Source organism: Falco peregrinus, chromosome 1 (genome assembly GCF_023634155.1).
Source record: "Falco peregrinus isolate bFalPer1 chromosome 1, bFalPer1.pri, whole genome shotgun sequence".
NCBI lineage: Eukaryota > Metazoa > Chordata > Aves > Falconiformes > Falconidae > Falco > Falco peregrinus.
In genome coordinates, this window is record NC_073721.1 from 22,292,440 (window position 1) to 22,309,280 (window position 16,841).

Sequence of the window (16,841 nt, forward strand, 5' to 3'; positions counted from 1 at the left end):
ATTACGGTGCGGTATGTAATTACATGCTTTCCTAATTATATTTTCCATGGCACTTCTGTGTCCCAACAGCATAGTCCTTCTTGCAGGGTGTGTATTTGATGCATTATCCTGTTTCCCACTTTGATGAGTGGCCCTCATATAATACATGTTATCTAGTCTAAAAGTCCATGCAGAACTATTGATTTCCTCCTCCTCATTGCTATCATACCTGACTGTGTCATAAATATTAAGAAATATTAATAGATATTATTTATCAGAGTGCCTCCACGAAACAGGTGGATGTTGCTATTCACAGCAGAGCAAACACTGAAATGAAAAAAATAGGTCTTTCTCTGGGATGGGAAATTGATTTTTCAGATGACTTTGAAGAAATCTGCATCTTTTACCTTGAAAATGCACTTTCCCATAGATTTCATTCGCAACTGTGAACTCTCAGTAATGCCACTGCTGCCTTAGGGCCTTGGTCCAGACTAAACTGGCCACGACAGCAATGTCTAAAGGTGCCACACTAGAAGGACCCTACTTCTGGAGCGTGTCTTTCAGGAACACAGTGAAACTGGCCTTGATATTGCACCTCCTGCAATGCGTGGCTGCCATTCTCTGCTATCATACAGGGTGCCCAAAGTATTTTTTTACCCTTAAGAGAGTCTCACATTTCCCTATCAGGTGCCTGTGCCTCCAGGCAGGCTCACAAATGTGAGAAATGGTACTGGGGACACCAAGGACAGAGCTATACTTTCTATGGTTGCAAAAGGTTGTTGTTCTAGGTCAGGGGTCCTCAAACTTTTTAAACAGGGGGCCGGCGCGCGGATGAAGTGGCAGGCAGCCATCTGCGGCTGCTTGGTTTCCCCACCAACCCCCGGCAGGGGGGTTCTGTAAATACCGAGGGCCGGATTGAGGACCCTGGGGGGCTGTGTCTGGCCTGTGGGCCGTAGTTTGAGGACCCCTGTTCTAGGTGATTACAATTAAAATATGCTGCTGGCTATTTAGGGATACCCCTTAGAGATGAAGACACAGGGGAAGGGCAGTCAAAGTCTTGTCATAGATGCAATTCATCACATGACTGCCACTTTTACCTTCTATATTTTTTCAGAGGCCATGACAAAGTAGCTCTGAATAAGTCTCCATTTACATAAATCCTTGTACATGTTAGATACAACCTGAATCAGTCCTTATTCTCAGGTATAATGGGATTCACTTTGGTTTTAGTCAACTGCATAGGAATAAAAACAGCTCCTCATGTGTCTGCATTCTTAAATCAAATGTAGCATGTAAGATCCAGATTTTTTCCACGAAGGATAAAGACCTTTGATTATACAGAGGCATATTAGAAAATATTTTACTTTGTAGGACAAGAGTTTCTTACAACTCACCTGTCCCTGAGAATTGTCCAGAGCTCTCCACCTAGACAGGCTTCCATCAGCATGTACAGGTACTTGCTGTCCTTGAACGTCCTGTAGAGCCTGTCATTGTTAAACAAGAAAATCATAAATACATCCACCATACAAGCGAAGGCACCAAGCGTTCCCACTTCTCACAGACTGTGCACTTCATCCCAGGACACACCACAAGACTAAGGGTATCTTTCAGAGCTAGTGCTACATTTAAGGAGATCACTTCAATGTCTCTTCTTGGGTGGGAAATATTTCTGCAGAAAAGGATGGGTGGTGAAGCATATCGTGGACCCCAGAAGAAGAGGTCATCGCTCCTCTACGTGCTATATATAAAATCTGCCATTTCTAACGGCATAACCTGACATTCGGCATTTCAGATGTGCTTGAAAAAGACTTCTCCTACCATTTTTTATAACATCCATATCATCTTATTCTCACTAGAGTCCAGCTGCTGATTGGCAGTCTTCCTTCCGTTTGAATTATTTCAAAGGAGTACTGCCTGATTTGTGATTCATTTCAGAACTTAAACTCACTGATTTGGTAGAGTTTAAAGAGAATCCACTGACATGTAGTTGTCTGAAAGTGCTCTTCCTCTTCCTCCCAGGGACTGAATGTAGAAGAATTGCCTAAAGGGATAGACAGGCCAGGCTTTATGAACTTGTCCTTCTTCTCAAATGATATCTAAATTGTGTGGTAAAATCCATGCTCTGTGTTTTATATGACATATTAAATAAATGCAACTATAAAACTATGGAAATAAAAATAGGATATTCAGTATTAGCTGTTTTACTTAATTTTATTGTTGAAGTACTTCTGTATTTCTTGCTACATATGTGGTTATATCAGTGCAGGTTGCCTGCAGGAATGAGCCCACTGCATGTAGATGCTGGAAAGGTTTCTTTGCAGCTGCACTGTTTAGAAATAAATTTTAAAATTCTGAGCTCTGCAGCAGAAAGGGATGCTGAAGGATATTCTGTTATGGGGTAATTGCTGCATTCATGAGAGTTTCCAAGAGTTAAAAATTAAAGGGCTGATGCAACACAATATAAATTAAAATAGGTCATTTTGCAGATCCTAGCTCTTCCCAGCCAGTGATAAATCCAGTTATTAATATCTTTTACAGAGCTGTGTGATGGACCAGGGGGAAAACACAACAGGAGTTGGCTCCTTTCAAAGGCATTCAGTTAAATATTAACTTAAGGTACGTGGCAAAACATCCTGGCAGCTACAGCTTGGCTTCGATACTCCTTTCACATCATGATGCTAGACAACATTTGTCTCCTGTCTGTGTTTGTGTAGCATCCAGCATACAGTTTAGCAGCACTAACCCACTCTATTTTTTGGAATGTTTAACAGAAAAAGATTCCAGTAGCTCAGATGTGATGTAAGCAGGAGTTTGGGTACTGAATATGCTCAGAGCTTATCTACCTGGGAAGTATTCTATACCTAAAAGGTACTATTTGCAGCCACAACAAAATGCAAAGGAAAAAAAAAATAAACCAGTGTTTCAGATCTTTCCTTATTCTAGTATTACCTATGCTGACATTTAAAACACCAGTTATAACATGTTTCTTCAAAAAAGTTGGAACAAACTTGCTGACCATTTCATATGGTTAAAATCTCTAGGTTTAACAAAAAATATACCCCATTTCTTGCAAGTTAGACAAAATCTATCTTAATAAACATTTCATTTACATTAAGGTTTACATAAAACTTAACATATTCAAGAAACCAAAATATGAATAATTAAATATTTTTAATTGCTCAGTAATTAAAATGCTACTGAAATAAGGAAGTACTTTCTCTAGTTAAGGTAGTACTGCTGAAAAATTGCTTTCCAGAAAATTTTATGGGCATCAAATCTGGCCTAAAACATGCAAAAAAATCAAACATTGTTTATTAACTGTAACAATTTACACATGATGAAACCGCACTATTTCAGTAGATCAGTCTTATGTTTGAGATGTCATAATATTTAAATTCATTTTTTATTTATTTTCTTAATCATCTAAATATTTGGACATCCAGTGCAGACATCCACTGCTCAACACTTGCTCTACCAAACCCTGAGCATTTTGTTCTGTGAGATTTTTAGTTTAGCTATGAGTAAATTTTATTTAGTGGTACTTGGCGTCTTCTGCTTCTTTTGCCTGGTTTAATGCATTTTAATAACCAGACTGAACTATTCTTCAAAGATTTTTAACAAACATTTTCATGATGGATTAAGAAAATAATCGAGTTCTTTGGGAATTTTGTCTTGCCAGTTCTCACATCCCAGAGATTGTGTTCTAATTCCAAGATCATTTTAAACCCACTTTTCACCCAACACTTCAAAACACAATTAATCTACCAAAGTGGTAATTTTTCTACCCTAGCACCCAGAAAAGTGTTATCTCACCTGGCCTAGGAAAGGGTATATGAATAATTTTTGGATAGAAACTATAAGACAACTTCAAATCCTTGTGCATGTGCAGTAGAAGTGAGGGGGAAAAGCAGACACAGAGTTTGGTAAACCAGGTATTTTTTTAGCTGTGGGACATGCAACAGTGAAAGGTTGGACTTTATGACTTATAAAGTCCCTTACCAGTGTAGGATTCTCACAGGGTATAAAAATAGTTGAGAGGCTGGTTACTGTGAAGGATGGGAATTATTGCATGATACGGAAGGAAAAGAGCTATGGCAAACACATCTTTTTCTCACTTGCCTGCTGAAGAATAAAAAGTGGGAATGAAGAAGTATTTATTTTATTAGCTATGAATATCAGGGGCTCCATTAGGAAATGTTTGCAGGCTCGGGCTTTTTACTTAAGAGGGGGTATTTCTGGAAATGGTGTCAAAATGCCAAGCCTCTGCTTGGCTGGCCCTGCACTTCACCTCTCTTTACAACCCCATTCCAAGACAACTCAGGCTTCAGAAAATGAATCTATAGGCTGAAATAGCCCGCAAGGTGCATTTGGCTCTAGCCTAGGTAACGGGGACATGTTTGTGAATTGAATATTGTGGCGTGAAGGAAACAGCAGTTGGATAGGATGTTGAGCTGCAGTTGTCACCCATGAATCAGAGGCGAAGCCGTGGGCTCTGGGGGAATCCCAGGGATCAACCCAGGAAGGAAACACCCTCTTAGTGACTGATGGGTGTCCATCCCAGCCATGCACTTGCCTTTGTATTTATCACAGGGGTTTGGTTTCACCCCTGGGTTAGTATGTCTCTCTGGAGCAATTTTTGGGAGCAGGGTTGATCTCCTTTGGCAAAAGGCAAGTACTTCAGGCATCTCTTTGAGGGTGGGATGAAGCGCCCTTGGCTTAGATCAGAGGCTGCCCTTTTAGATACCTCCAGCTCAGTGAAATGCATTTCCCTGCCAGAGATCTTCACAACCCACTGATCTTACCCTGACCTAAAACATACAAGGAACCACCTCTGTTTCCTGCTGAACAGATACTCACAATCCCTGAAGAGTCAGAGAACTTTGCCTATTAGGGTTAAAAGAAAATGCCTGGCACCTGATTTTATTCACTGAAGAACAGCATCTGCTTAGGTCTGGGGGAGGGATATGGCTTTAGTGCATTTGTCCATGATGAGTCAAGGGATGCTGAACTGAATGTATGTAATATACCCTAAAGAGAAGCACTGGATACAACTCTCTATTCACATGGCAGCGCATGATCTCAAAAGATTAAACCCTGCCTTCCAGCTTCCCTTTGTGGGAAGGAAAACTCAGAAACTCAGAAGAACAAGGAAAATTAACCTTGAGCAGGGACAATGCCAAGTAATGGTGCATACATCTCCTGGGAGCATCACCTGCCAGCCTCATCAAGCTCTGCCAAGGCTGCAGGCCGGGGGTGTGCCTGCTCCAGAAGCCACAAAGCCATGTGAGCACAGCACAGGGCCAAGGCAAACCAGTTAAGACCTGAGTTAAGTTTAGGCTTGGGTGGTTGTCCCCCATGGGCAGAGTAATCTCACGTTTACCTGGGAAAGACCTTAGTCCATTCACCCACAGTTCCTTGCAGGGAAGCTATGGCTAAAGGGTGTTTCTGGTGACAGATGGATTACTGCTATGTGGTTTTATGAAATGCCGAGATCAGCTGTGCTTTGCTTCCCCACGGCAGCGCACAAGGCAAAGGGACAGTACCTCACGATGAAATCTGAGTGCGCGCTCTGCATGATCTGCTTCTCCGAGCGGATGTGCTCCTGCTGCCTTGTGTCCACGATGTGACGTTTCTTCAGTATTTTCATGGCAAACGTTTTTGATTCTTCACTTTTCAACTGGACCTTGGGTAGAGAAGGCAAACACAATGGTTAGAAGCAGGATGCAAATGCCCTGCCAAGTTGTGACAGTCCAACTGCATGGAGACACAGTTATCCCACTACCCTACCTTCAAATAATTCTTTTCATCTCTTCAGTTATCAGCTTCATGTTGGTATAAACTGTATTTCTAAATGCTTGATCTATTGTTAAATGGAAAAGCCATTTCTAAAAATGCGTTTTAGGGAAAACCCAACTATCAGCATTACTTAGGTCAGATGTTGCTAGCTAACGCACAACTTTCACAAAGCCTTTTTCTATAGCTAGCAACAAATGCACTGGCTCTGGCAGGGAAATGCAGTCCTTGGATGTTTGTAGAGGATGAGCAGAGCTGGCTTTTCAAAGGCACTGCTTGGTCACGTCTTTACTTTTAACCTTAAGCCTCAGCAACCTATTTTTAGCCTGATTTCCTGAGATGAGGTTAAAGGGAGCTGTTTGCTTGCTCGCCGGTGTAACCCTGGTAACTTCTGAACCCTAAGCCATCCCCAGCCTGCTCTGAGGGACCAGTACCCATCCCAAAGACAGCTGGAAGGCAGCCATTCTTTCCACCTTGGACATCCCCTCTTAGTCACCACCAAACAAGAAAGGAACCTCATCACTGACCTACCAGGCCTCTTAGTTTGCTAAATTCCCCCAGCAGCTGCTCACAATAGTATTGCCAGTTGAATGCTTTTTGCCCTTTACAGTAAGAGGTGCCATTTGGCGACTTCTATTTTAGTTTTCTTTTTGGAATTTGGCTTCCGCTAGCAGACAAGCAGCTTGACTGTCATCAAGCCCCATCAGAAATATAGCTTGTCTTTTACGTTAGAAGACAACACTTATGCAATCTCCATTTATTTAGTATAATACCTATTTTTATATTTTCTTGGTAACAGATATGTGGGCTGATATGCGACATGGCACCTTCCACACTCTTCCCAGGCTGCACACCCTAACCTTGAACAGTTTCCTCTGCATCTGCTTTGTTTATGTAAAGGTTCAAGTTGCACAGAAAATCAAGGAGGGATGGTATCCTCAGCATTCCATCTTTGTCAAAAATCAAACTGCTACTCTGATGTCCACAAAGACACATACAGCTTAAGAAAATCAAACCCAAAAGGGCAATTGTCAGCTGGCAAAGAGATTTCCACCACCACCACAAGTAACTCAGAAATAAACCCTAATAAATGAGAGTCCACCCATTTACGGCCAAAGTCTTCATCACTAAGTTCTTCAGTATGTATATATGCATGCATTCCTTTATCTGTTTTAAAACCACTCAGGGTTTCAGCCTCCAGATTTGTGGCTTCTTATTTTCTCTATGGCTGCAAGTATTTCCAAGACCACATGAAACTTTTCTTTTTCCAAAGGGACTATTCTGTATTTTACGCTGAGACTCATAACTATTATCTTTGCATGAAGCCTGTTTGCCATTTAATCTTCAGGAAAACAGGGTACAAAGACCTAAACAATCCACATAAAATAAAGAAAAACATTTTTCCTCATCTATGCAGTAGAGCTGCTCAGTTATTTTTTGAACTGGTGCTACACAGTGCTGCCTTCGCTCTGTGGTTTGACCACAGCTCAAAGCAGAAAGAAATTCTGCCTTTATGGCAGACTGAAAGTGATAAAAGCATTTTGGTTTGGGGTTAGGCTTTGGGGTTTTTTTGTTTCATTTTGAATAAATGGCATATGAACTTCAGCTCAACTGTTTCAAATAAATCATTTGATATCATTGCATCTAAATCAAACCAGGCTGTTTCAGGATAGCAGGGAAAGGAGTGAGGTGACATGCAGGTAATGAAGACATGATGAAAGCTAAGGTAAAATCTGGGCTGAGCAGAACTTATCACAACTTGCACAAAAAACCATTAAGGTTTATTATGACTAGAGCATATACTTCTGGAGAAATTATGCCTCTTGCTTTTGATAGTAATCCAGATTGCTTGGTTTCCCATCAGACCTGTCCATCTGGTGATGGACAAGCACAATCAGCTGCAACACAAATTATTTCAAACAAAAGCCTGTGCAAATCCCTATTAGATATTATGGGTCAGATTCGTTTTCTTTCAGCCTGTATTTTTTTAAGGTTAGGTTGTTCACAGACAAATAATAATGAACAATGGAACCAAGAGAGTAGCTCCAGTAGCAAACTTGAACACTTCTTGGTCAATTTGGACATGGAACTTTTAAAAAAAATAATATTTAGCACTCTAAACCTACTTGAAACATAATTTCCTATTTTCCTAATTTTAATCTGTACTAGACATTAGTATTAAAAAAACCCCACAACTAACTGATGGAGACCTGTATGAATAAATTCCAATATTACAGAATAAAGGGTACTACAAATAATTCCCAGCATGTCCACTTCAGGTATTATGATTTTAATACCATGGATTCTGACTACCTGATTTTTCTCTTTCATTAATAAGACATTTCTTTTATTAATTACTGGTTTTTTTTCAGGAATGCCTGTGCACACAATGGAGGGGAAGTAACCTGCTTTCCTATACATACTTGCACTTGTACAGGAAGGAAATTACTAAGAGGAAGCAGAAAGCAGTAGTTTTATTTGGTGTTTCATAATGTTATCAATGCCACAAATGTTTAAATATAGAACAATCAGGTGGCTACAATCAGCTAATGCAAGACTTTGACCTAATGCCACAGGAGAATTTAGATCCATTTTCCATTCCCACTACTCTTGTGCTTCATAAGGCAGAGGATTTGCAAGAGTTTTGATAGTGTGGGGGTATAAATTTGCATTAAATGTGCTGATGCTCCAAAACAAGCTGTAAAGGCACAAAATCTAAGGCTTAAATTTTGGATCAACTGGTGGTCCATCTGTAAAATAAAACCTGCAACTTCTCCTTCTTCAATATGGCTGAGTCCTCTCCATGCTTTGGTGTTTCTGCCAAATGTGGTAATGAAGACGACTATTTTTATGATGTAAATCTGGGGAGCTCCAGGTGATTTCTATAATTCTTACAAACAGTAATTTTTAATATTAAGCTCAATATCATTTCAAAAGTAGAAAAAAAACCCCATCCACAAGTCACTCGGACTTCTTTTTATGTAATAATAATAATAAAAAGAAGGATCACCATTGAGAATCGGCTGCTGAGAAGAACACTTTGTCCTTCAAGTATAATGAGAAAAATAACTCACAGAGCCACAGAAGCCACAAGGATTTTGACTCGCAGCTCAGAAGAAGGGGGATACATTAGGCAGGAAGCTTAGCCTCCCAAAGACACCCACCACAAAAATCTTCCAAATGCTTCAGGAAAGGGAAAAGTATGCAGTTTTCCATGGAAGGCAGTTTGCAATGAAGCCACCCTTGCTACACAAATCATGAGATCAGCTCTCACTCAATGGGAAGCAACATCTTACTATTTCAAAGGCCCCAGGACAATTGATTCAGTGGAGATCTCCTGGTGTCCTGGGTTTCAATCACTCTGAGTGTAGCTGAACCACTAAGAAGATCGACAAAGGGTAATCACCAGCTTCCATATCTCTCAATCTCTTTTTGCAAGTTAAAAGAATTTCTGGTCCTTTGTCCCCTTTTTTCACTCCTCTCCTCACATTGACCTCACTCAGTCACTGCCCTTTCACCAGCACAAAAATCTCCAAAATTATCTCTCTTGGAGATTCCGCACACTGGCAGTAAGAGCAAACATCAAAGTCACTGAAAACGTCCAGATTCAACAATAATATTAAACCTGCCTATCTGCTGAAAGGCCCAGTGGCAGGGAAAAATTAGAAATAAAATTTATAGCACTGAGTATACTCCTTTTTCTCTCCACCTTCATACACACATTTCAGCTTTCCATTTATGTCCGTCTCATCATTGCACTCTGGCACATGGTCCATGGCTGCAATTCTGCCTCCACCTTGCATGGACTTAATTGCAAAACGCAAAGCAGGCTGAACAGCAAACCTCCACCAAGAGCAGACCCATACTATCCTTTCTAGTGCAATAATCCCCAAAATAGTGAACCCTGGTAAAGCTGTAGTTACTACTGATACTCTCCTGGTCAGATCCCTCCTGGTGAATCTGCTTGAGATCTTGCCCTCTCTGTTACAAATGAACCTCTGGAGGAGGATATAAGCCCTTCCAGTTGTGGAACAGGAATATATTTTCTCCCCCAAAACACAAGAAAATACAATAGGGAATGTAGTTAAATAAATTCCAAACACCACCTTAAAGAGGTGATGTACGAAGCCAGAGAGAGAAGAGGTAAAATTAAATAATTAGGTCATTCTGCAGGACTCTGATCCAGGAAATGAACTGTACCCCAGTGACAAAATAACAGCAGAAATGCTGTTTATCACTAAATGAACCAACTGTAGAAGCAAAACAGAGTAAGAAACAGTTGGTTTTATTTTGCATACGTATGTATTTGCATAGTGATATAAAATACATTGCATATATGTTTATATGAATATCTACTATAAATATAAACCCAGAAATATTTTTGCACAATATTCTGGTCCAAGCACTGTGGTGATGGGATACCACACATTTGGAGCTGTGGCTACATCTTCAACCACCAGATATTAACTGGACAGGGCTACATGAGAAGTCATACCTCCATCTTTTATCTCCCTCCTATCACATGAACTCACAGCAATTGCCAGCCTCATGAAGACCCAGCTATTCCTGTCCTTCACGTGTGACACCCACCCAGACCTCTGAAGCAAGGAAACCCCATGCTATCGGGGTGGACGGGAGTTGAAGAAAGCAGCTTTCTTCTGTGCTAGCCCCACAGCTGCCTTCTCCCTCTGTCCCTTGTGGTCATGTGGGAAGCATTGTCCACCCAGTGTCATGGCCTTTGGCTGTGCTTCAGTGTTGTGCCCCATTCCCATGTGACCAGGTGGTTTTTTGGCAGCCTGAGTCATCATGACAAAGCTGCCCCTGAGCGAACCCAAACAGATGGGTCACTATCTGAAAATACACTCAAGGAGAAGTTCCCTTGAAGAGGACACAGCAGGGAAACAGCCTTCATTCTGCTGCTAATAAGCTGAATTCACAGGACTATCTTTTCAGCATTGAGAAAATAATGCTGCTTCAGTAAAGAAACTAAAAAGGCCATTAGGAATGGGGTGAAGATGTCTTGGTAGCGAGTTGAGCAGAAGAGGAATGCTACAAGACTGGGACAAGATGAAAGCACAGGGGAGAAGAGGAAAAGAAAAGAAGAGGAGAAGGAGAGGAGGAGAAGGAGAAAAGAAAAGATCCAACCTCTCTTGCTTTTCCAAGTCCTTGTTTCATTAGGTCTCAGCTAGCTCCTCCTGGGCTCTCTCTGCTTATATGAAAATGTTGGAACTGTTCCAAAAGTGTTGCTTTATGGTGTATCAACTTCTGCAACTTCCCAAACATACAGTGGTGTTCTTTTAACACAGCTATAATTCATGTACAAATAAATATGGTTTTACACCTTAGTGCTTTTTCAGACTTTCTGGGAAAATGGATATTGATGAGACAAAATCCAGACCTCAATGGAAAAAAGAAAAAATGGGTGTATCTGTTTCTTATCCTTTCTCTTGCTCTGCCTTTATTTAATATAAATCATATATGTATATTATATATCTAGTCTGCAAGGTGAGCAATTTCCATGCTACTCCAGTGAGAGCTGAACTGATACAATGCAAAGTGACCTTGACAAACTGTAAACACTAATAAATATTTACCAGAAAGTAGAAAAATCCCCCAAAGAAGGTTTTTTTTTCAGTGAAGACTTGTGAGGTGCCTGAACTTTGCCATACCTAGCCTGAGGATATGCTATTTTAAGTGCATCTATCTCATTCATGCCCAGTCTCCTATTCCTGCATGACCTTCTTCTAGGAGAAGACAGCAAAGAACTTCTGATTTTCTGAATTCCTGTTTACCACAGATGTTGTGCCTGTGAGTTGCAGCTCTTGCATGGCTGTGGGTTTTCCAAGAAGCCCTATGATTGTGGTTCTTTCTCCCAGAAGCTGAAACACACAGTATTTGCCACTATGGTACCCTGTGCAGACCCCTGAAGCCATGGAAGAGCAACAGACCCAAGGGCATGAAAGCAAAGCTGAACACATATTTATATTTGTAGTTTATCCTTCCTTCATTTTGGCAGCTACATAGAGGTTACATCAGGAATGGTGTTTGCCATTCAAAAATCTCCAGATTTCTTCTCACTGATATAGTGGAGGTATTTGAACATGAACTTTCACAGCATCTGGACACCACACTCACAAAAAACTTGCTCAGAAGCCTATTCTGCTCATTTTCAAGGGAGCTGGCCATGCTCCCAACTAAATGGGAACACACAGGGAGGAGAGTTTGTGCAAGTAAAAAATATTTCGTTTACTCTGGAGATGTGGCTTTTTCCTAAATACACAGTAATGGTGAGCTGTCAGGAGCTGGACAGAAGCTTTTCTTGAACTCTTGTGTCCATGACTCACAGACAGGTTTCTTGTTGCTCATGTCTCCCATTGAACTACCTGTGTGGGTGCACCGATACCCGACAAAGATGCTTTTCCAAAGGCCTTCTGCTAGCTGTGTGTTTTGCTAAATTATTCGGATATAATGGAGCCAGAAATCTGTGCTGTCATGAAACATGAATATCTTTGTATCATGTTAAGTAACAATCAACTCAACTGCAGCGCTTGGGAACTGAAGTGCAAATGCTTTTGCTTGCTTGGTATGTCCAAGGTCCTTTATTTTCTGCCGCTTCCCAGCTAGATGCATTCGAACAAACAAAAATAGCAGCAGCTGTTGCTGAGCACAGCACTTGCAAGCTGAGCTCTCCTACTCCTAACAGCTGAACTGCTGCATGAACAAAGTGGTGACTTCTCTCTCCCAGCAAAAGAGTACAGCATGCTTTTAGTACTAAATATATTTATGTTCTTTCAGGATGAAACAGATTACCCCATAATAATATTCTTTGCCTTACAACTAGCATTCTTGCCAGCATTTCTTTCTATTTGGGCAAGCGAGGAAGTACCTTGCTCATATTTATGCCTCAAAGCCTGCTCTGGTACTGCAGTTCTCTGTTAGGGTTTTAAAAGTATTTACACGTCTCCTTAAGGCCATATTCAGCCTGCTCTCCTGAGCTAAGGCTCAGGGAGAAATTGTAGTTTGCATATCCAAATTATAAATAGGCTACATGGTGCTTCTCATTATAGCCTTTCCACCTCATATTCAACATCACATTAGTTTTGGGTTAGCTGTATGCTGTGTGAACAGGCATGGTGATTGGACTGGGTTAGGTTGGCAAGTCAGTCAAGACTAAAAGAAAAGATCTAAGATGACAAGAAAAACCATGGAGTAAAAATTAAGTCTTTAAGATATACTGTAGGCTGAAATTTTGAAGGATGAATCAAGAATTAATAACAAGTGGGCAGCAGGGTCAAAACTGTCCATGACAGTGACCTCATTTTCTTTGAAAATGTCTGAATTCAATTGGTTGGGAAAGCACTAAATGTCACATCACAATCTGAGTGCTGTGGGACTCTACAGGAAAATAAACTGCAAAATTACTCTGTGAATACACCTAAGTACACACCAAAAAATGCACAGTCCTTAGAAACCCTCAGCTATTTAACAATTAAAGTTGCTTCATCAAATACTCAACTGTGCTAAAAACCTGTAATCCTGTGTTCTGATCCTTGTACTGAAAATTGATATTCAGTGCTTGAAAACAGGCACAACTAAGATTTTATAAGCAAAGACATTGGAAACTATATTTAAATTTGTGTCTTTCTGTGAAGCCCAGAGATAAATACTATTTTTCAAAAATGTCTAGAAGGTAAAGGCTAAAAAGCAGTGAGGAATGTAAACTGTTTCATGCATAAAATCATTCCAATAAAAAGTAAATAGCAGAAGAAGGGTTATATAACTAAAATATGCAAAACCAAATGGAAAAACTCACTACTGTGGTTTCTTGAAAACATCAGATGGATCTCAATTCTCCAACCATACATGATCCTGCCCTGCTCTTCAGTTTGGCTTTGCTCACAATAAAGCACCTATTTTTATGTCCTATTCCTGCCTCCAACCAGAGCTGAAGCCTCCGGCTTGACCAGCTCATAACCTGATTTGGCCTCTGACAATATTTGGTGGGCCACAAATGGCTTCTCATCTTTCCAAACTTTGACAACACCCTTTCGATGAACACACAACCTCTGAGAATATGTTTCCATCTACAAAGGATGTATTTAATTCCATTAGCAATTAAAAATCTAAGGAAAACCATTAAAAAAGCTCTGCAGTGGTCCAGCTCCATCTCACAGCATCATTAAAATTATGTGTCCTGAATATAGTTAAGAAGGGAAGGAAGAAAAAAGGCCAAATCCTCATTTTACTCAGTTTACTCAGCTCAGTAGCAGCAGTTTCATTGTCAGATGAATGTGGCGTTTACTCAGGCACCTGATCTTCAAATCCCTTACTTAAATCTCAGTTTCTTCACCTTGACAGCACTCAAAATTCCCATTCTTTCAAAAGGAAGGAGGCGAAAGGATTTCTGACAAAAAAATAATCAAGATGTTTCACAGAGAAGACAGATCTTTCTAATAAAAAGCTTCGTAATAGCTGGAAAAAACCGGTAGCTATGCAATTGGAAAATTTCACTAATAAATATCTGAATTATGCATCTGTCATTCTATTGGAAGACAATTATGTTGGGTTTTTTTCTTGCCATCTAATTAATTCACTAATGGATTTGTTTACCAAACAGGCTAGAGGCTATAATAAATTTGATTGCACTTCATAATCTGTGGCCAGATTTCTCTTAAAACATGAATAAAAATGAAAAATGCTGTACTGTCCATTATATGAAGGCCTTGTATAGCTCCAGTAAAATGTGGCTGCAACAAAGGCTTCGGTTTTATGTGTATGTCTTCATTAATATCCATATTGTAAAGGAGTTTAGCTTTCAGTAGCCACCATCAAGCCAAAATGACTTCAAGGGGGTCTCGTCTAGTATATGACACCATAAAACATTTTCATTAATGGCTTGGATTATGAAATAAGAAGAATGTTATTAACTTTGCAACTATTAAAATCAAGCCAGAGAGGTCTGGGAGCACTTTTGAGAAAAGCAAGGGAATTAAACTAATTTTTACAAATTGAAGCAATGACTTGAAATAAAATGGACACCACGTAGCAGTGGCAAAGTGCTGCCCCTAGCTGTCCAGCTCTATCTGATCAGAGGAAGGTCCAGGTTGGACTAATGTGCCTGGTTTGGGCATCGCTCTAAAGAGGTGAGAGCCAGCTGGAGACTGAGGAACAAGAACTATCACAGGCCTAGAAAGCACGAATTAGATGTAAAGCTCAAAAGCGGCACATTCTTTTAAAGAAAAGAGTTCTTCAGGTTCATGCGGTAACAGTCTTCAAACACATACAACCCAGCCTCAAGGGTTGTATGCGTTTTTATTTCAAGCCTACTACAGGCTACAGCAGGGAGATGTTAAACATTAGGAAAAACCTTCTTAGGAACATCCTTCCCTGAAGACTTTAACAAGAAATTAAGGAAAACTATTCAGAAGTGGTTAGGTATACTTGACTCTGCTTGGATGATAATCTCTTCAGGTCCCTTCCAGCCCAAGGTTTAATGGCCACATAGTTGAAGTGTGTGCTCTAAGTGCCACCAACTTCCACAAAACTGCTGAAAGTTAAAGAATATGATTAAATGTTTTGTCAAGTCAGGGCTAAAAACTGAGACTTTCCTTATACTGCCTATTGCCTGCTGCCTTCAGGATGTCCCAAGCCTTATGTTATCCACAGGACTGCAGAAGGCACAGCTCCCTCCAAGCTTGTACGTGCAGGGACGGTGGGTAAGTTTATAGGTTTTCACTGGCGTATCTGTCCTGAGAAGTGAAGAAAGGTGTAGCTGAAAGCAAGTCTCAATCAAGCTTGTGATGGGGTGTGGAGAAAATGCATTATTTTTGTGATTTTATAACAACAGGAGTGATTTAAAATCTCTTTCCCCCATCACCGAGTGATTGTTGGAAGTGATAACTGTGTAAATCAATGTAACTAAAAGGCATGTGTTCAGGCATGGACCCGATTTTCAGTCTACCTGTGCTCAGCCATCACTGACATGAATTGATTTCGCAGCAATAATGACTCTTATCCTGTATGTTCAGATACTACAATACATTTATTTCAGAGCTGTCTAAAATAATCTTGATTTAAATCCAAAATAACTGACCTGGGGCAGATGATTAGAAGCACAGAACATAAATAAAAAGGAAATTATAGAACAAAGACAAGAACAATTAAGTTCAGGAGAGATGATTTATGAAGGCTGAGGATACCTGACCTACATCCCTGTCCTCTGCAAAGTGGTGCTTTGTGGGACATGAACCTGAGATGACACTCCCTGTTTCAATGTATTATTGAGGCACCTGGATCCCAACACAGAAGATGCTTAATTGACATGGTGCTGAGAAGCTGAGCTGCAAAAAATAGTGGATGCATCTGTTAATCCATGCTATTAAAAACCAAAAAGTCTGCTCCTACTGTTTTCTTTCTGCCCTCCTAGGAGAGGTGCCCACCAGCTGGGCAAGCCATGTCCCAGAGCAGCTTGCACCTACTTGGCAGCCGCCTGAAATGCAGGAGGGTTGTCCTAGGAATGTGGCACCAGGCAGCCTTGGGCAGACTGTGGTCTCTGCAACCTGCCTGTTTGCTTTGCAAACACTGAGGATCACACAGGCCCTGCTATAAGTGAACAAAAGCCTTTATGTGCTCTTGTTCCAGTGGCAGAGCTGATCCCTGTCTAAAATAGCACAGCCACTACTCAGCTGGTTTCCCCCCTTGAGAGAAGCCTGGATAAAAGTTGATTCCTTGGTCCAGATGTGGATGAAAAGGAAGAACAGCATCCACAATGACAAGATAGGTTTCAAGAGGCATCAGGTAGCCATCAAAAAAACTGAGCAAATGACATTCAACACCAATGGAAATATGTGGGAAATGTCTCTTGACACACAAAAAATACAACTACTTAGAAAAGCAAGACAAAAAGATATTTCCACCTGTAATCTCCACAGAATTGAAAACAATTGAAATTTTAGGCTGTTTCGCCTAAAAGTCATGTACTTGTGTATGAATGCATTGAAGGGGTGACCTCTCCAAACAGCCAGCATTCACAGAAGTGCCTGGAAAACCAGCATGTATTTATACAAACC

The 16,841-nt window shown here is 40.5% G+C and overlaps 1 protein-coding gene across 2 annotated transcripts in view; it reads right to left on the minus strand.

Moving 5' to 3' along the window:
* PRKG1 (protein kinase cGMP-dependent 1) overlaps positions 1-16,841 on the minus strand; it is a 508,740-nt gene that overhangs the window by 14,206 nt on the left and 477,693 nt on the right. For both annotated transcript variants that reach the window (XM_055790419.1, XM_005235115.4), the window contains exons 11-12: positions 5,523-5,662; positions 1,374-1,463 (exon numbers count right to left, since the gene is read on the minus strand). In XM_055790419.1, the coding sequence (XP_055646394.1) occupies positions 1,374-1,463; positions 5,523-5,662 (230 nt within the window). The remainder of the gene's footprint in view (positions 1-1,373; positions 1,464-5,522; positions 5,663-16,841) is intronic.